This window comes from Vicugna pacos, chromosome 3, assembly GCF_048564905.1.
Source record: "Vicugna pacos chromosome 3, VicPac4, whole genome shotgun sequence".
Classification (NCBI taxonomy): Eukaryota; Metazoa; Chordata; class Mammalia; order Artiodactyla; family Camelidae; genus Vicugna; species Vicugna pacos.
In genome coordinates, this window is record NC_132989.1 from 74,350,382 (window position 1) to 74,371,619 (window position 21,238).

Here is a 21,238-nt window from a genome sequence, read left to right on the forward strand (position 1 = left end):
GCTACCACAAGATCTTGTATATATTTCCCTGTGCTATACAGTATAATTTTGTTTATCTATTCTACATATGCCTGTCAATATTTACAAAGTTTGAACTCCCAGTCTATCCCTTCCCACTCCTCTCCCCCTTGGCAACCACAAGTTTGTATTCTCTCTGAGTCTGCTTCTGTTTGTATTTATGTTTTTTTTTTTTTAGATTCCACATATGAGCAATCTCATATGGTATTTTTCTTTCTCTTTCTGGCTTACTTCACTTAGAATGACATTCTCCAGGAGCATCCATGTTGCTGCAAATGGCATTATGTTGTCGGTTTTTATGGCTGAGTAGTATTCCATTGTAAAAATATACCACATCTTCTTTATCCAGTCACCTGTTGATGGACATTTAGGCTGTTTCCATGTCTTGGCTATTGTAACTAGTGCTGCTGTGAACACTGGGGTGCAGGTATCATCCTGAAGTAGGGTTCCTTCTGGATATATGCCCAGAAACGGGATTCCAGGGTCATATAGTAAGTCTACTCCTAGTCTTTTGAGGAATCTGCATACTTTTTTCCACAGTGGCTACACCAAACTGCATTCCCACCAGCAGTGTAGGAGGGTTCCCTTTTCTCCACAGCCTCTCCAGCATTTGTCATTTGTGGACTTTTGAATGATGGTCATTCTGAATTGGTGTGAGGTGACACCACATTGTAGTTTTGACTTGCATTTCTCGGATAATTAGTGATACTGAGCATTTTTTCATGAGGAAAGCACTAAAATTGTTAACTAACATATCTGTTCTTCTTGACTAGCAGTAACCTTCTACAGAGACATATGCTGGATTGCACATACTTCTTAGTCAAAATCACATGTATACTGGCCTATCCCCCTACCTGTTTGGAGCAGTTCCTCTGCTGAGTTGCTGTCTCCTGGGATAGTCCTCAATTAAGACACTGAATAAAACTCAAATCACAGCTCTTATGTGGTGCATTTTTCTTTCAGTCAATAGTCTATATGCTGAATGCTATTATTTGGCTATTTTAATGGAACCGTGTAGCACATCATCTGATTCTACCTCTTATGTTGTGCCTCTTAATGTCCCTATCTTACCTAGCCTTTAATTTCTTTCTTTTCCCACGTACCTTGTTCTTGACACTGGCTGTAGATCTGTTAGGCAAAACTCAGCATGCTTGACAGCCTCCTGATCCGATGCAGTACAAAGTATCTAGCACAACTTGTGGATTTTCTTGATAAAAAAATTTAAAACTACATTTAGTAAGGCAGTTAGACATAAATTCTACTTTACAGGAGTACATAGGTGAAACAAACTACATAAAATACTAAGAAACAACCAGACAATTCTACAGGGCAACTGGTTTCTTCAAGTCAATGACTGTAAGAAGAGGTTGGGGTGGTGGACATATAATCTGTTGCAGATACTCAATTCAGTTCCACTATAGATCTTCCTCAATTTATGATGGGGTTATGTCCCAATAAACTGATCCTAAGTTGAAAATGTCCTTCCTAAATTGAAATGCATCCTACCAAACATCACAGCTTAGGCTAGCCTACCTTAAATATGCTCAGAACAATTACATTAGCCTACAGTTTGACAAAATCATCTAACATACAGCCTATTTTATAATAAAGTGTTGAATATCTCATGTAACTTATTGAATACTGTACTGAAAGTGAAAAAGAGAATGGCTGTTAAGCATATTGGTTGTTTGCCCCTGTGATCATGAGGCTGACAGATGTAGCTCATTGCTGCAGCCCAGCATCACGAGAGTAATGGTACCCCAGGAAAAGATCAAAATTCAAAACTTGAAGAATGGTTCATTGAATGTATATAGTTTTCACACCATAGAGTTGAAAAATCCCAAGTTGAACCATCATAAGCAGGGGACCATAAGCAGGCAGAAAGCAGCCGTAGATGATAGGTAAACCTATGGGTGTGGCTTTGTTTCAATAAAACTTTATTTAAAAAAACAGACACCTGGTAACACATAATTTGATGTGATGAAATAACCAACTAAAGAGCCATCACCAAGACCACCATCATTTTGGAGAAAAATATATTAACTAAAGCACCACTAGCCTGGGTTTTAAAAGACTGACTGGTTGAGATGTTAAAAGATCTCTGGGTCCTCAACTGAGAAAGCTGCTCAAGTGGGCATACTCTGTAATGCCCTCTTCAGATATGGCCAGAGTTAGTAACGGACAGGGAGAACCTCCCAAAGGGCAGTGAAGAACCACAGATGAAAAAGGGCTTCCAGAGAGCAGTAAAAGAGCCTACTCCAAAGGTGTTCCCTGTCTCTTAGGAAGGGGCACCTCCTATCATTTGCCAAGCAATATTTCAGAACTGCTACAGTCCTTGGCCACTATTGTTTGCTGGCTGTGTAAAGCAACATAACTTGTGTTTTCAGTTCATAGTTCTCCAGATCAGGAAGAGCCACAACTGGATTAGTGTTAAGACTATTTAAAACTGCTGTGATTGGATGACATTGTTAGTTTATCTTCCTTGGGGAGAGGTACATCTTTTACATGCAGAAAGGAAGTTTATATTTAAGACCAAGGTAGGAGGCTGCGGCAGACTATATTCTTTTCAGCAAATATCCATTTTCCTTCCCCTACTCTGAAACTCAACACTTCCCTGCTGTAGAAGTATACTTTCCTGTCTCAGTGATGTTGAGCTTGGTCAGTGGAACCTGGGTGGAAATAACGTACACCTCTTCCAAGTAGAAACTTTAAATGTGCTTGTATAATTTGACTTGGCCTCATAAGCCATGAGCATGGGTTTCAGATAGTGGCTGCTCCCTCAGCCTGGGTCCTAGAATGATCAACCAAACCAGGAATCCAACAGAGAAATGTTTTTTTTACAAGCCACAGAGATTTGGGGTTGTTATTCAGCATGATTTCCAAGAAAGCTAACGAATACAATTTCTCTCTCAGAGCTAGGCTATAAGAGGGAACACACAACAGAACAGTAAGATCTCAGGAAAACGCAAAAAGTTTTTCTGAGGATGGTGACAACACATTGAATTGAGATACACTAATCAAGTATGCATCTATGATTTATTTAATGCTGTACTTTGGATCAGGAAGGTATTTTCCAGAATTTTTTTTGTAAGAAAAATATAGCTTGTTTTACAATTTATGTAGACAATTTCCAAGAATATAGTGTGGCAAAAAGAATAACTATACATAAAACAAAAAACTACACATAAATTATAGTTTATCAAAACAAATGAAACAAAACTATAAATATTCCAAAGAAAGATGCTTAGAATTAAAATTCAGGCAAATCTCTGTATTTCTGTTTTTGATCTAAAGAACAGATTTCAAATGCTTATCCACTGCGGTGCATCTTTTCAAGTTTAAAGTCCTTCTTAAAAGAATGTTGAAAATATTACATTGTCTATGAAAATGATCAATAGCACCAAATTAATAGAGCTCAAATTAGAGTTTTCCAAAAATGGAACTGGATCCTATAAAAGGTGGCAAGTTCTATTTTTTCAATAAGACAATAACATTCTTTTTTATTTTTAAACTTATAAAAAGTAATGCATGATAAACATGGAAATATAGAAGAAAAAAGTCATAACTCCTCTACAATAACCACACTGTTAACGTTTTGAATATGTTTTTCTTTTTCCTTCTTTTTCATGGTTGATTTGGGTCATGTTTTATTTGGGTCTCTGTTTGAAGATGTGGATGGGGAGTGGAAGAACTAGGGAAATGGTGGTCAAAGGGTACAAACTTACAGTTAGAAGATGAATAAATGTTGGAGATTTAATGCACAGCATTGTGATTCTAGTTAACAATATTGCATTACATACTTCAAAGTTACTAAAAGACTAATCTTAAATGCTTTCATCAGGATAAATAAATGATAATTATGTGACATGTGGAGATGTTAGCTAATACCATGGTGGTCAAATCAACATGTTGTACATCTTAACTTTACACATGTTATGTATCAATTATGTCTCAAAAAAAGGCAAAAAAAAATCTGTGGTTAGAACTAAAATGAAATTTATCTGATAAAATACAATGACAGTGGAAAAGAAGTAAATATGTGGATAGGCTTTTCTAACTTTCCAATATTTTGGTTAACAAACAAATACATAGAAGAATTCCAAATGAGAGTTAGGACTTCCAGGAATATTATAGAAGAAATGTCCACATTCAGTGGAAAGCTGGAGTAGATATCTTTTGGAGCCCTTCCAAGGCTGAGATTTCTGGATTCTTTTAGAATATGCCAGTCTCTGTAGTAAAATTTAAAGCAATATATTCCATGTTGCAATACAATGTTAACTCAAGCTAAAATAAAATTGCAGTATTAGAGCAGTTCCAAACTGAAGACTGAAAAAACATGTCACTTGAAATTTGCAATTTAAATGACATCAGAGACAGAAAAAATGCCCGAACAGAATTGTTATTGGATCATGGTGAGATTCTTCTCAAGCTGCAGAACCATTTCCTTAAGGGCAGAATCCTCTGCCCAGTTGACTTTACTCCCCAAAATGAGGTTCTGTAATTTAAAAAAATATTTTTAAAAAATTAAAGTTCTAAGTACTTTAACAAGATTATTTTTAATCCTCTTTCACTGATCTTATCAAACATTTACCGAACTAGGTGTGAACATTTACTCTGTAACATGAGAAAAAATAGTAATACTTTCTTGTATCATCAGTTCCTCCTTCACTAAGGCTTCAGCCTTGATCTCCGTAATGCTGGGGAATATTTACAATGGTTACAACAATTTTTTATGTTTCACCAATTTTTGCGGACAGTTTTTACCTATTAAGGATACTTACAGTAGTACCTAGATTAAAGGAAAAAGACTGCAGCTGTGGTTCAGAGTTTATTTTGCATGTCTAGGTGAAAAATAATTCAAGTGTAATTAATATGCATTATTTTTAAAAGAAATAAAAGAAGAGCTTAGTTCTTAGCCTTCAGCAAAGTTTCAAGACCCTGACAAAGGTGAAGCATATTTTTGTGGTACACAATGGAGGAATGCTTCATGAAGTTCAAAATTAATGAAACTTCTGGGCATTCTTTGAAAAACTACAGTTCAATTATACTGAATTACTAATTGCAATGCTGTTAAAAGAGATTTTAGAATATAAGTGTTATATTGCTATATGTATTACGTAAAAGTATGAAAAACTTTGGCCTATATAAGGCACATTCTTGCTGTAAGTGAATGAAAGGGCTAATGTATATAAATCCAGTCAAATTTACAAAGGCAGGTGGAGATAAGCATTCAAACATGACTGAACCCCTAAGGGCTGATCTTCTTTTAGCAACAAAGAGAGCTTCTAAGATGGGCAAAGCTGTATCTGTTTAACAAAGCAACAGGTTCATTAAATCAAAAGTAACACTACTTTAGGGGATGTGAATAAAAATTAAGAAACACAGAATAATAGAAATCTCAAACAGCAGTAAGGAACCTGTGCCAAAGAAAATTAAAATGATTTTAAGTTATTTTGTACTTATGTACTGCATTTATGATGCAATAATCCACTTGATTGATTCCTAATCAAATCACTCAAAGCTACTAAAAAAAAATAGGTGTAAGACCCGGGAAAGAATTTCTTATGGTGAGATATAAGACCTCATGTTCTACAAGGATATGCTTTATGCATAATAGGCAGTTTTAACTGTGTATCTTCATAATTGAAAACTGGTAATTTAAGTACTTCATCTCAACAGTTCCAGAGACATCTTATAATTCAAGTAAAGGAAAACCTCCAGAATAAAAGAACATATAAAATTTAAAAACTGACATGATGATAAACACCAATATTTACTGAGAACCTGCTTTGGACTAGATACTATATTAAACAGATTAACATTAATTATCACCTTTAGTTTTCACAACGATTCTTTCTACCCAAGGAAACTAATGCTTAGAAAAGTTAAATACTTTCCTCAAGGTCAGCAACTGTTAAGCAGCCACGAAGATCTTAACTCTAGACTCCCATCATCCCCAACCATGTTTTCCCCACCTACCAACTTGGAGTCTAATGTTCTCCACCATTATACCATTCTGCCTCCACAGAGCTGCTAAAATCACTCCATTTATAAATGCCTAAGGGTGGAGGGAGGGTATAGCTCAGTGGTGAAGTGCTGTGCTTAGCATGCACGAGGTCCTTGGATCATTCCCCAGTACCTCCATTAAAATAAATACCAAATTACCTACCCCCCAAAACAAACAAACATAACCAAGATATAACTGTAATGTAAAAACAAAGCCATTAATATTAAATAGACACGAATTCCAGATATATGTAAACAGACCAATATTCAGTACTAAATTGTTTTGTAAGATCAAAGACAAAGTGAAAGTAAGCCTGAACGTTATAGAATCAATCATTTAAAAAAAATTCTTTACCTCCCTTTCTATCTTATATAAATGTTACCTGGAACACATGTTGAATAACTGTAGTAATCTGTATCTCCTTCTGCAGGTTTTGTTGTATGTTCTTTATCTTGTCTGAATTTTCCATACTGTCCAAATCACCTTTCTGTTTGTTCTTTTCAGTCTGTATTTCCAAAAGCTTACTTTCTGAAGCTTGTTTTAACTCTATTAGGTTAAAAATAAAACAGTATACTGTATATGACAACTCCTATAAACAAGAATCTTAAAAACTTATGAAGCAGAACAGTTTCTGGTTATTTCAGTCAAGAGAAAACTTTTAATTAGCAGCTTTCTGGGCTGCAGTTTCATTTTGACCTGGAAATGATTTCCCTGGTGCAAAACACCAATATTTTAACTTTACACTTGGCAATGCCCTCTGTGAAATGTTCAAGGTATGTATGCATGACAATGATACTGCCTACAAATGTTTGCCATGGCATCATGTCAAGGAAGACTTACTCTGGGTTGCCAAAAAAACAAGCACGAGTTATATGCTTTATTCCCCTTTGTTTATAAAAATGACATATCAACAAGATAAATTTTCAGTGAAAGGTAAAAGTCCCTTCTCCAGGGATAAATATCAACCATTTTTGGTTGTTCTGGAAAAGTTCTGAGAAATAAACTACAAATCGTCCTCCACTTACAATGGAGTATGTCCTGATAAATCCATGTTAATCTAAAAATATCGTAAGTCAAAACTGCATTTAGTACACCTAATCTACCAAACATCACAGCCTAGCACAGCCTACCTTAAATGTGCTCCAAACACTTACAACAGCCTGAAATTGGGCAAAATCATCTAACACAAAGCTTGTTTTATAAGTGTTAAATATCTCATGTAATCTGTTGAATAAAAGTGAAAACATAACTGTAAGTGTACTGGTTGTTCACCCTCATGACTGCATAGCTGACTGTGAGCTGGGGCTCCCTGCTGCGGTCCTACATAAGCAGAGTATATCACTAGCCCAGGAAGAGAACAAAATTCAAAATCTGAAGAATGGTTTCTACGGAATTCATATCCTTGGGAAGTCAAAAAATCCTAAGTCAAACCATCCTATGTTGGGGACAGACTGTATGTGAAACATAAATGGGTCTATCTCAGGAGCTTGGTTCCTTGATACTGATGTATCAAAAGTAGGCTGGAATGCAATGGAAAAAAAATTAAAACATTCAAAGGGTGATTAGATCATATAACCAAGACGACTTTGGACCCTGCAATTACTTAACAAACAGGCAGATCTATATAATATTTTAAAATAAATCATGTCTACACTGTTAAATGAAAAAAGCAGTTTACAATACAGAATAAAATGATGCCAATTTTATTGTATAAGAAATAAACATTGAAGATCGATTATCTTTTGACTGTAAAATAAAATTTTTTAAAAATTGACTTTTCTTGTGTATATTTGTTTCCAAATTCTCTATAGAGAATGTGTATTACTTGTGAAATACATTTCAATAAAACATTTCAATAATATCAATGCAAAATGTCGTGTCATGTTCGTTAAGTTAAAAAGAGGTAGAACCCTACGTATCAAGTGATCATCTAAAAATTATGTATACATAAATATGTTTACATGGGTATGGAAAAGGGCTTGGAATGATGTAGGCCTAACTGTGGTCACACAGGAAGGAGGCATGACTTTCACATTATACTTTTGTATCATTTGATTGTTTTCCCCCTACTGAGAATGTATTAATTTTTGTGAGTTAAAGTGCTAAAACAACAAATCAAGCAAAATCCATTTTGTATACTACTTTTTAAATTGCCTTGTCCAAAGTTTTAAGAAAATTTGAAAATTAAAAAAGTTTTTAGTGACTGAGAGATCTGGCCTTTTCAATATCCCTAAGTGAAAACATGTTCTCAAAAAAAAAGTTCTACATACGCAATCTCTTCTTTCTAACATCAAGCAATTTTTCCTCCAAATCCCAAGTTTCCTGTTATTAGAAATAAAAAGATTAAAGGACATAATCTAAGAACACACCTATAAAACTTAAATCACTAAAATTTATCTATTAGTTCATACTTTCTAGGGCTCTAGTTTTTAATTCCCCTATTTCCACACAATAAAAGGGAGAGTACAGTAGCTTAAATAAGTAGATAATTAACTATATTAGTCAGAAATAATGGAGTTACAAAAAACACTTAAGGACAGTGAATTCCAACCATACCAGTCTCTTTACAAAATCCTATTTAGTCACAGACAATAGTTATCAGCAAGAAGTAGTTGCTCAAATCATGAGAATGCATAAACAGCTTAATGGCACAAGTTACCTGCTGTAATTTCATTATTAATTTATTGAGATTTAATATCTGTTTCATGTTATCCATGAGTGCACTGTAAAGGAATAAAAATATGATTTATTAAGTGTTAAAATTAACAAATCTCAATGAAGAAATCAGTATACATTTACTTTCATTATATCCACTGTATATGTCAATAGAAAGTCATTGTTTAACAAAATAAAAAAAGCTGGATGTAAACTAAGTCTTCACTTAAAATTAGTGATACATTTCTTTAGAAAAATTTTTGCTCACAGACAACACAGAATATCATATCTATGCATGCAGGAGCATTTCTAAAAATCTCGTATTTAGAGAGAAAAAAATCTTAATAACTTCCCTAACACATTGTTTTTTTTGTTTTTTTTTGTGGGGGGGGGGACAGACTTTATTTTTTAGACCAGTTTTAGGCTCACAGCAAAACTGAGTAGAAGGTGAGCCTATATTCCCTCTGCCCTACACTAGCACAGCCTTCCAGACCAGAGGGGTCCATTTGTTACAAATGATGAACCTACACTAACATATCATTATCACCCAGTCCATAGTTTACATTAGGGTTTACTCTTGGTGTTGTACATTCTATGAGTTTTGAGAAATGTATAATTTTTATGTATCTACCATTATAGTATCAAACACAATAGTTTCACTGAATAAACTGTTTTTTATCCCCAATTCTTCAACAAATATTTCTGAGTAACTACTACATGCCAAGAACTGTGCCCGGCACCAAGAATATAAAATAGAGTAAAACACAGTACCTGTTTTCAAAGAGGAAAGAATCTTATCAGGGAGAAAAATTCACAACCATAGTATGGTTTCATCACAGTCAGTAATGGATACGAATCATTGTTAAGAGTCATGCAAAGGGTGGAACAAGGGAAACCCTTGAGTCTTAAGGGATGTAAAGTACAGTTGACCCTTGAACAATGTGGGTGGGATGGTGGTTAGCGGTACAGACCACCCCACAGTCAAGAGTACTGCTACCTCTGCCACAAAGACAAAGGCAGCAAGCTGAAACGTTTTGGATCAAACCCTAGTGCCCCACATACTGTGATCTCTAACTGGATACAAACTTTCCCCACACTTAATCCAGAGATCTGTAAAGTGAAAATACAGGTACCATATTTGTTGGAAGAAAAAAAACTGCATGTAAGTGGACTTGTACAGTTCAAACCCATCGTTCAAGAGTCAAGTGTAATTATATAGGTTACCTAGATCAAGCAGTTTGCCCTGACTGCAGTAAAAGGGTATGAAATAAGACTGGGCAGGAACAGTGGTTCTCATACTTCAGACTGCCACAGTCCCCTGGGAGCCTTGTTAAATGTGGAGTGCCAGCCCACCATCTTCAGAGATGCTAAGTCAGTAGGTTTGGGATGGGACCAGCAATGTGATCACTGTGATAATACTAATTACTCTGATAGTCAGCCAGCTGTGACAAACACTGTAGAAACAGTTTACTGGGGAGGCTGAAAAAGGGGAATCTTTGCACAGACCTGACAGAGCTGAACTCATTTTCTACAAGTTATAGCTATACATGGTTGTAAACTCTTAAGACATGCTAAAGGAACTGCCTCCGGCTACTCAGCCTTTCTGCTGTCTTTGGATGTTAAGGTGATGAATCTGTCCTGTACCCCTTAAACTAAAGAATATTTTAAGCTCTCCTTTTCTGGGGGAACACTATTTGGAGAGTCCAAATTCAGATTTTACGATTTATGTAATCCTGGAGTTGAATGCAATATAGGGGAAATGGGTATCAATCTGGGTTAAGATGTCCAGACAGAGAAAGGGCCAGATTCATCTTGGTACTTATCCCATGCTAATGGGATGGTGGTGGTATTTATCATAAGATTAGAGCTTTGGAAGATAAAATCACAGGTAAGGCCCCTGAGGTTAAGCACTTAAGACCAGATTATAAATGACCTTGATCATCAGAGTCTTTATTTTATATTCCTTTGGCAAATTATTTAACCTATATAAGCTCATTTCTGCCAATGAAAAATGAGTATACCTCCTATCTCATTGGGTTGTTATTGGCTAAGTGAGATAGCATTGTTCCTGTTTTACAGTAAACCCTGAACAAAAATTAACCTTCAAAACCTTCCTTCAAAATTTTCAGATGGTCTAGCTAAAACCTCCATTACTTCTTAGGGTCCCACTATGGAACAAGATGTCAATGGGACTATAAAAGTTGTAATGATGAGGAGACCCCCAAAACAGTCACTTGTCTTACTCCCCAGAAAAAAGTGTTCAGCAGTGGCAGTTAATTTAAAAAAAAATTTTGTGGAGATAGTCATTATGCTGATCTTTCTTATTCCCATCCTTAACCAAATCCAGAAAGAAAAAAAAAACCCATACCTAGTCTTGATGTCCATTTTCTCCAGGTTTTTTTTAAGTGCAGTTGAAAGTTGCATCCTATGAGAGTAAAAAAGCTTCCATTATAAAAAATGGATAACATTTATGGTAGATTCAAAAGAAAATTTAAAAACACAACAAGGTAAAGATTGATTTCTCTTTAAATATAACAAAACAAAAGTAGGTTCTTAAACAGTACTGTATGGAAATACTATGATAAGTAAGTCACAGAAATATGAAATAACTCCAAGAGGGATGGGGCTGCTGCACGTGGTTGTGCACTGCCAGGCAGAGGGGCTGAGCAGACCTCACATCCAGCCTGAGCTTTGCTCTCCAAGCTGTCCACCTTGGTGCAGGGCTAGGAGGAGGCATTAAGGTACTACAGAATGTAATGCACAACATGATAAATAAATTAACACTGCTGTAAGTTATACATGAAAGTTATTGAGAGTAAATCCTAAGAGTTCTCATCACAAGAAAAAAATTCTTTTCTATTTCTTTAATTTTGTTTCTATATGAGATGATGGATGTCCTCTAAATTTACTGTGATAATCATTTCAGATGTATGTTAGTTGAATCGTTACGCTGTATACCTTAAACTTAAACAGTAACGTATGTCAATCACTCATCAATAAAACTGGAAGGAAAAAAAGGCACTGCAGAGATCAGCTAGGGCCTGAAATGAGTCAGGGAATACAAAGCCATACTTGACTATAAACTTTAAAATATGTCTATGTGCAAACAACCACTATAATTTATTTTTAAATTCTAATAGTTAATAAATAAGTAATAATCAACTCAGCAACATTAGTCATTTCATTGAAGGGGTTATCTTAATAGCTCTGAAGTCACCTGAGTTAAAAAATATGATCTACATGATGAGCTAGCATACAAGATGAGGGGAAAAAGTTCACTACTAGAAGCAATTAAAAGGGCTTTAACTGGTTTTCAATTAAATACATGAAGAAATTAATCTGGAAAGGCCAGAAATATTAAGAAAAAAACTGTAAGTCAGTCACTTTAGATTATTAATTCAGATCACAAGCTTATATAGAGACCATGTAGGTCTTATTAACATCTCTATACCAGCACCTAGCACAAAGTTTAGGACACAGTAAGCACTCAAATATTTATAGAATAAATTAAAAAATACAGATGCAAAACCTATCATTAAAAATATAATTAAATTCAGTGATAATTCTTTTACTCCTTAAGAGTTACTAGAATAAATGAATCCATGTAATCCTTTCAAACGCAACTGGGATTAAACCTCACACATCTGTTGTCTTGTTTGACATTTCCTTATTAACCCTCTCTTATGTAAGTTCTTCAGATGAAGATGCTAATGAGTGATGAAACTTTTCTCTCAGGGCTCAAAATTTGTGATCATTAGCTAATCATCATTTTGATTAATTCAAACTAGCTAAAACATTCCCTCCACCTCGAGACATACCCATTTTGCACCGCAGTTCACAACGCTTATACTTAAAATGTAGTAATTACCTGTCTAATGCAAGCTTTTTCATTTCAAAAGCAACTTTCACCTCTTCAATTTCCTTTTCCAGTTCTTCAATTTTACTGCCAAAGAAGCATGAACAAAAAAATTTCAGCATTATCAGAAAAAGTAACTATTGGGAAAGAGGTATACAGTAAATCTTTGAAGAACGTAAAATGTCAGTATCTAAATATTCTACAGGATCCCCACACCAACACATTTACAGATTTGGTAAACTGATGCCTCCTGAGATACCTTCCTAAGTATCTTGTTAAGGGGGGGAAATGCCAAAAGTGATCACTCATGTACAACTTCTCAATATGAGCATGACGAATTACTTGGAAAAATAAAGGAAGAAGACAGTGTTACATGATGAAAAGTATTATTAAATCTTAGTAAAAAACCACAAATAAAAATTTTAAATATGACATACGCTTCAATTTGCTTTTCTTGTATGATTTGTTCTGGAGTTCTTTCTTCATCTACAAACAAATAATTGAAGTTAGTAACATTTTACAAAAGTATTGTCCAACAGAAATAAATGGAAGCCACAAATATGAAATTTTTTATTTCTAGTTTCCCCAAATTACAAAAGTAGAGAAACAAGTGAAAATAACTTTAATATAGCTTATTTAACCCAATATATCCAAAACATTATCATTTAAACATGTAGTCAACTTAGAATTATTATTGAAATATTTCACAAACTTTTTCTGTGCATATTGTACATTTACAGTCCTCAGCGAAGACTAATCACATTTCAATTGTTCAATGGTTACATGGAGCTAGTGGCTAACATATCGAACAGCATAATTTTAGAATGATAGAAAATAAAGGGGAGTAAAAAACAAACAAGATCAATGTAAAAAAACTGTATGTCTATATATTAGCAACAAATGATTGGAAATTAAAATTTAAAAATACATGTAAACTTGCATATAAAACCACAAAATACTTAAAGATAAATTTAACAAATTATGTATATGAACTCTACACTGGACACTATCAAATATTGAAATGAAAAGATACACCATCTGCATTTATTGGGAGAATCATTATTGCTAATGTAACAACTTCACCCATACTGCTCTATAGATCCCAATCAAATTCCAGTCTAACAGGCTTTTTTTTCTGTACAAATTAACAGGCTGATTTTAAAATGCATATAGAAACACAGAGGACCTAGAATAGTCAAAACAATTTTGACAAAGAACAAAACTGGAGGACTTACAGTAGCTAATAATCAATATTTACTATAAAGCTACAGTAATTGAGGCAGTGAAGTACCACTGTAAAGACAGTCAAATACCTCAAGAGGACAGATGAAAAAGTCCAGAAATAGACCTACACATGTACAATAAAGGAAAGATAAAGGAAAGTCTTTTCAACAAATAGTGCTAGAAAAACTGGATTTCCAAATGGAAAAGAAATGAACCTTGACTCACACTATACTCACAATTAACTCAAAAAGGATCAGTCCTGAATGTTAAATCTAAAATCATATAAAAGTTCTAGAACAAAACACAGGAGAAAATCTTTGCAAACCTGGGGTAGTCAAAGATTTCTTAGAACTCAAAAATCACAAACCACAAAAGAAAAAATGAGTGCAAAATAGTACTTTATCAAAATTAATGCCTTCTGCTCCTCAAAAGACATGTTAAAAAAAATTAAAAACACAAGCAACAAACTAGGAGAAAATATCTGCCATATACACATATATATATCTGAAAAAGAACTGTATTCATTTATAATTAAAGATTCAAACTCAGACTAACAATTCAATTAAAAAATGGGCAAAGAAAAAAAGGGCAAAGATTTGAACACTTCATAAAAGTAACTATGTAAGTTGCCAGTAAGGTATGAAAAGAAACATCATTAGTTATTAGGGAAATGTAAATTAAAACCACATGAAATACCACTACATACTTATTAAAATGGCTAAAATTTAAAAAGGCTGACAGTGCCAAGTTTTGGAAAGGTTATTGAGAAAGTGGAAATCTCGTAACACCACCGGGGGAAATCTGCCCTAATGGTATAATCGTTTTAGCTGTTTGGCAGTTTCTTAAGAAGTTAAACATACACTTACCATATGACCCCATAATTTCACTGTTAGGTATTTAATCAAGAGAAATGAAAACAAATGTCCACAAAAATATGTACAAATGATAACTGCATTTAACAACAGTTTTATTCATAATGGGCAAAAAACTGGAAACAGTTCAGATGTTCATCAATGGGTAGCTAGATTAACAAACTGTGGTAGTTATCAGGAGATATACTCTACAATAAAAACGAATGAATACTGAAACACACAGCATGGATAGATCACAAAAATACTATGCAAATAGGCAGACACACTGGGAGTGACTACTAACAGGTACCAGATTTCTTTTTAGGGTGATGGAAATGTTCTGGAATTAGATAGCGGTAATGGTTGCACAACATTGTAAATAACACAAAAAACTACTGAATTGTACATTTTAATATAGTGAATTTTGTTACATGAATTGTCATAAAAGAAAGTTGTCAGTAACAAAAAAATACATGCTATATAACTCCATTTACACCAACTTCTAGAACAGCACTGTGCTGTTCTGTGACGAATGAAATGCTTAACACCTGCATTGTCCAATGTGGTAGCCACCAAACACAACTACCTATTGAGCATTTGTTACGTGACTAGTACAACTAAATGTTTAATTTTAACATTTAAAGGCCACATGTAGCTAGTGGCTACTGTATTGGACAGCACAACTCTAGACAACAAATCTACAGTAACAGAAACCAAATTGGTGGTTGCTGGGGGTGAGGGTGGGGACTGAGTGTGGTGGCACAAGGGAGGTGTGACAAAAATGTTCTATATCTTGATTGTGGTGGTAGTTACACTGAGGTATACATCTGTTAAAACTCATCAAACTGTACCCTTAAAATGAATGCACTTATAGTAAAAAAAAATTCAAGGAATAAAGTCTCAGTAATATATTTTTTAATGGTAAAATACTAATCAATTTTAGATAAACATCTTCTTTCAAAGGTTACATACAACCTAATGTCTCATGGCTTGCTTCAAATCTGTCCTCTCTTTCAGCTGCAGAAATTCTAGAGGGTGGATTATTAAATGTACTCAAGTTTTCAGGTATCACAACCCTTTAAAAATGGAATTATCTACACAGGGAAAACAAGAACTGTACAAGGAGGTAGACTCTCTTACCACCTGAATTTTAGCTCCAATGCCATCTTCTTGAAGAAGTCATCTATCTAAAGTAGCACCCCCTCTCATCACACTGTTATTTCCTTCTTACTTACTATATCTCATAATCACCCCACGTGTTTCTTTGCTTACCCATTTTGCTACATGGAATTTTAACTCTATGAGGGCAAAATCTGTCTTGTTCGACACCATATCTCCATCCCTAGCATGGATTCATTCAATGGAGTCCAGAAATACCTATAGGGACAATTCCTCAATGGTCCAAATTTTTAATAGCTTGTCCCCTACACCCTGTCATCTAAGCTAGACTATGCTTTTTTTATTATGTGGGCTCTCATGCCAGCAAAAGCTTTAGGCATGTCCTACCTCTCTTCTCTCAGGTAAACATAATTTGTTTAATACAAGGAACATGGGCTTTGGAAACAAGAAGACCACTAATTTCCCCAGGGGAAGGACAGTGACCTACTGGTCATCTTTGGGGTAAGCATTATTGATGTAACAAAAGGGACAAGGCTTTGGAGGCAAGAAAGCCTGGCTCATATCCCAGTTTAGTAATTTACTAGCTATAGTGAGCAGGAAAGAGGCCGAGGGCCTAATTTTTGGAAAAAAACAAAAACAAAAAACACACACACATAAGATGACTTCAGAAACCCTGGAATGCAGATGCAAAACACACCAGAACTGCGCTCAGGTCTATGGCCTTAAACAAGAGATTAAGCAGAGTCCCCAAATTACCTAAATTCAAACATGGATTCAGGGAAGTGACTAAGACATCGATGAGGTCCTGTGGTTTTTCCATAATTCTTGATTCAACCTAGTGTACAACATGGTTTATTTTTAAGCTTATTTCATAGAGAAAAACTCATCAAAATCTATCTTTGTGACTCAAGGGCTTATAAATCAGGTGGTAATAATAGGTGGTTATTACTTTATGAAGGCTAAACCACCTTTTTACTACTCTCTAGGCTCCTGAAATTTCGGGATTAATAATTTTAAAAGATAAATGTAAAGTTTTTCTGTGTTTAGAATTGAAATTGTCACTCATGCCTCTAAGCTGCTCTCCCTTCTGTTCTCATGCCTATATTCCAGTGTTTCTCAAAGCATAGGTCTCAGGTCACTTGTTTAACAATTATCTAATCTGCTAATTTAATCTACAAATTGTTGGTAGTAATAAGTATTATTCCTTCAGCAAACAGGGATTTCCCAATTCTTTGATCAGTAGAACTTAACTGTCTGGCTTTGTTATTTAGTTGTTTTATATACATACCCTGAATTCTTAACTAGTTCCTGAGGGCCAGGGCAAGCCTGCTTTTTGCCTTCTTACATACTGCTGCATCATGCTGCCCCTCCCATTCCTTAAATAAATAGCTTTTTGTAAAACTGACTTTCTTTTCCCTGGAGTACTGTTCATGCATAAAGTCACAAAACCTGATTAGAAAATGAAAATACTTACTTGCATCAACCATTGAATTATATTCTAAGAGCTGTTGTTTTGTCTGTGCTCTTAGTCTGAAAACAGATAAAAAGAACAGAGTCATATATTTATTGACTGAGGTTTTACTCATTACTATAGAATAAACCAACTCATCTATTTTTGGAAGCTGATGTAACAAAAAGAGTATAAATAAACAGCATTAATCTAGTTTGGCCTCATTTTATTTAAAATGAGCATAAAGAATTTTAAGGCCTGAGAAAAAGACACAAAATGAAATACTGTAGGAAAACAGAACCTGTGAGGAAAAGTTAAAAATTTGATTTTTAAATTTATTTCTAATGGGCCACACTGAAATGAGACTTAAAGAAAACTGCTACACAAAGAAATAGATGTTGGGGAGGGTGTAGCTCAGTGCTGGCATGCGTGCTTAGCACACATGAGGTCCTGGAAACGATCACCAGTACCTCCACATCTAATTACCTCCTCTCCACCACAACACACACACACAAATTTTTTTCAATCACACAAAAACCTCCCCCTAAGAAACAAAGAAACACTATAATGGTGAAACCCCAAACACTATAATGATTTACAAACAGATTAAAACATTCTCAGGAGATACAGAAAAATAACATAGATACTAATCCTACGATAGATAAGTAACTCTAAGTTTTTTAGTTGTCCTATGATTCTACTTACTTAAGAATCAGACATAAAATAGGCAGAAGAGCTATGGGTAAAATAATAACTTACTAAGTTGTACTTACAAGATGTTTCACATTTAGTTGGTGGTCATAATTCTGAAACTGTTTGTGACTTTGAGACTTAAGTAGCTAAGAAATATTGGACAAGTTTCTAAAGCTCCATGAAATACGTTCCTTATGTTTCAAAATTCCAATTGAAAAGGACAATTTCTTAGAGTTTAAGTACACTAACATTTTATGACACACTGAAAGAATAATCCTTTTTAGCTGAGATGGAAAAGATGCTGTATCTTTAATATTTTAGTACTTCATATTGTAGATTGAAGGGAAGGGAATTTTTATTTACTTATTTTTAGAAGTTTTTCAAAGATGTTTATGCAAAAGAAAAACAAACAAAAAAGAAAACAAAGACGTTTATGCAAAAGAATGTCTGTCTTTCTGCATCAGTGAATAGTAGTGCTCACTGGAATTTCCTAAAAACACAAAGACGAAGGCAAGTCCATATAGTAGGTCAGATGTCAAAGGAATGGGATACAGGCTATTAGGTCACTCAGAGTTTTTGCTGCCTTTTTACTATACACTGTTCACCAGTGTTGGTCAGGTGGACTTTTGTGAGAGAACAGGGTTTGGTGGCCAGGACCTCTTTTGGGCATTTCTTCCTAAGTGGAATACACAATGGATTAAAGGAACAGGGGAGTAATACAGGGAAGCTACTCTTTCCAGCTCAGGAGTTGATGAAGTCTGTATATGGATTCAAGAAACCCATGGGATCCTCCAGCTGTGGATAGTGGCTAATGTGGTCATCCAGAATGGCTACTGGACTGTGGCAGCATTTTCCTATACAGCTTCAAAAACTCTGGATAGGGATTCCCCAGACCCAATGGCCCACAGATAAAATGAATGGGGATAGATAGAGGTAAGAGCTTGCATTCAGCTTCTTCTAAACTTCTTCCTCTGATTGATATACTGTAAGAGATTGCCCATGACCAAGTTCTCATCAGTGTTGCCATATAACTCCATTGACAGAGACACTTTATGGTAAGCAGACCAGGTCAATTCTGCTTGAACCTACAGAGCAACTCCTGAGCAACAATATCTCCATAATCATGAGACAAAACGTTGATCCCGCAGTTCTGGAGCCCCAGATGCCACCAAAGCTCCCCCATGATGCTGGCCTGCTCAAATACGGAATAGTGGTGTGGTCTCGAGTTATCACTGAAATCAAAGCCAAAGAAATCAAGGGCAATCACTTGATGAAACCTGAGGGTCAGACCTACCTATATCTTGTACCAGTCATAGCCAGATGTTGGAAAGCCAGGTAAAAGCCTGACTATCTCCAGACTTCCAACCATACCCAGAGTCTTGGTATAAGATGTGCAATCCCTTGTAGGTGAAAAACTTGCCTAACAAATTCCACGAGTTGAAGAGTAGGAGAAAGCTGGGGGTGAGGGGAAGGCGGAATGTGCAGACAGGCCACAAGCAGGGGCATGGCCAATAGCGCCACCTGGACCCACCACTCCCTCATCCTGATTCAAAAAAGACCTGGACCACAAGACTCCATGTTTGGGGGAACCTGTTGTGCATTGATCGGTAGGATGGAATTTTTAAAGTGAGGTTGTGAGGTTTATTATTAGCCAAGGTCTTCCAAATCAATGGCAATACTGTAATACAGTTACAAAGCTTATTTTAAAAAAAAAAATCCCTGTTATGATTAAGCAGTCTGCAAATTTTGTTTTTCTGTCAAGGGCCAGACACCAAATATTTTAGACTTTGTGAGTCATATGGTATCTGCTGTAACTACTCAACTCAGCCCTTGCAGCACAAAGTTGTGTTCCAGTAAAACTTTACTTAACGGCACTAAAACTTAATTTCATATAACTTTCACCTGTTATTCTTGTGATTTTTTCCCCTCAACCATTTTAACACAAGAAACTATTCTCAGCTTGGGTGGTGGGGAGCACCCAAAAACAAAGTGTAGAATGGATATGGCCCAGGACCCTAGTTGCCCACAGGTGTATAAGATTGATGTCCTTTTCATCAAATCTTCCTTTAGCAACAGCTTAGTTTAAGTATAAGCATTGCCTCCAGGTAGAAAATACAACAAATGAAGCCTCTGGATTGTAGGACCGTAGCTATAAAAGAAAAGGGAGTAACTCAGATGAACCCCTCAAAACGGCTGGAAAATTGGGACCCTAGGACATGAGGGGATAAGAAAGGAGGCATTAATTACAGCTCCATGGGATCTAAGGATCCCCTGCTAAAGGCTTGGCCCAGACTATCTCATTTAACCCCACAGCAACTCTGCTAGGAGGATCTCATTTTTCTCTTTTTCCAAGATGAAGAAAGGGGTTAAAGAGCGTAAGCGAATGAGGTAGTCACGCAGCCATTAGGTGGCCGAGACTAAATTCGAACCCTGGACCTTCTGAGCAAAGTGGGGGAGCTCTCTAGCTTGGATCCGGCCCAGCCGGCCAGAGGGAACAACCTGAGCAACAGGGTCATGCGGTCCTCGGGACGCGCCGCCTGGGCGCCGGCGACCTGCGGCGGCCCGCCTTCCCCTCCGGAGTCCGCGGGCTCGGCGGCGGCTTGCTCTTCGGATTGCTTCTCCATCCTCGGCTCGAAGGGCCACCAGACAGCACTGGCAGCCGCTACCCAAGAAGGAGCCGCTTTTCCCGCCACTGAATCAACGCCCGGAAGGCGCCGGAGGGCCGTCGCGCCCCGCCCCACCCCTTCCGCCCCGCGGTCCCGCCCTCTCCGCGCCGGTCTCTGGTTGCCATGGTTGCTGCTGTCCCTCCTTTCGCCCGGGCTCTACTAGTTAAAACCGTTACAGACCGCTAGTAAAAAAAGATTGGAAGAACTTTAAGCGTCAGTTCTGTCGCGTGCTGGGCTAAGGGCTTGGCTGCAGTCTTTTGGGGGCCCTCTCCAGCTCTTGGCAATCGCGGCCCGGAGGGGAGAACCTCGACATCGGTGGGCTTTCAGCCTTGGCGCCTAGATAGCCGTTTTTGACCCATCTTACACCCCACTTCCATCCGCGCCCTTGGAAGATGGGTGTGCCAGGCAGGCTGGGAGAGATCAACATTGGAGGGTTAAGTAGACTTCTTACTCTGAGCTCATTAAGTCCAGGACCCTCATTTGGCAGAGAAAGGAGTGGCCCAAGTTCAGATACGTACAGCCCCCTTACGAGGAGGCGGTGCAGGTACTTGAACCCCCGGCTTCTAGTGTAAAATTCAGCTGTCAGAAAGATTCGCATTCTTAATATTGGGTGCCCTCAAGTGTCAGCTTGTTGACCTGGCTAACTACAGTTGAGCTTTCTTAGCTGAGCAATGACAGGGTAATAGAGAAAATGCAGGA

At 36.5% G+C, this 21,238-nt stretch overlaps 1 protein-coding gene and 1 pseudogene across 1 annotated transcript; both read right to left on the reverse strand.

Moving 5' to 3' along the window:
• Nucleotides 1-3,035: 3,035 nt before the first annotated feature.
• Nucleotides 3,036-20,594, reverse strand: CENPH (centromere protein H). The gene is made up of 9 exons (XM_006197545.3): nucleotides 20,373-20,594; nucleotides 17,205-17,260; nucleotides 12,974-13,022; nucleotides 12,549-12,623; nucleotides 11,049-11,105; nucleotides 8,685-8,748; nucleotides 8,296-8,347; nucleotides 6,408-6,571; nucleotides 3,036-4,513 (listed from the first exon to the last, which is right to left on the reverse strand). The coding sequence occupies exons 1-9, from the start codon at nucleotides 20,495-20,497 to the stop codon at nucleotides 4,418-4,420; spliced, it is 738 nt and encodes a 245-aa protein (XP_006197607.1). The 5' UTR covers nucleotides 20,498-20,594; the 3' UTR covers nucleotides 3,036-4,417.
• On the reverse strand, nucleotides 18,615-19,576 carry LOC102537925 (mesoderm-specific transcript homolog protein pseudogene; annotated as a pseudogene).
• Nucleotides 20,595-21,238: the final 644 nt, after the last annotated feature.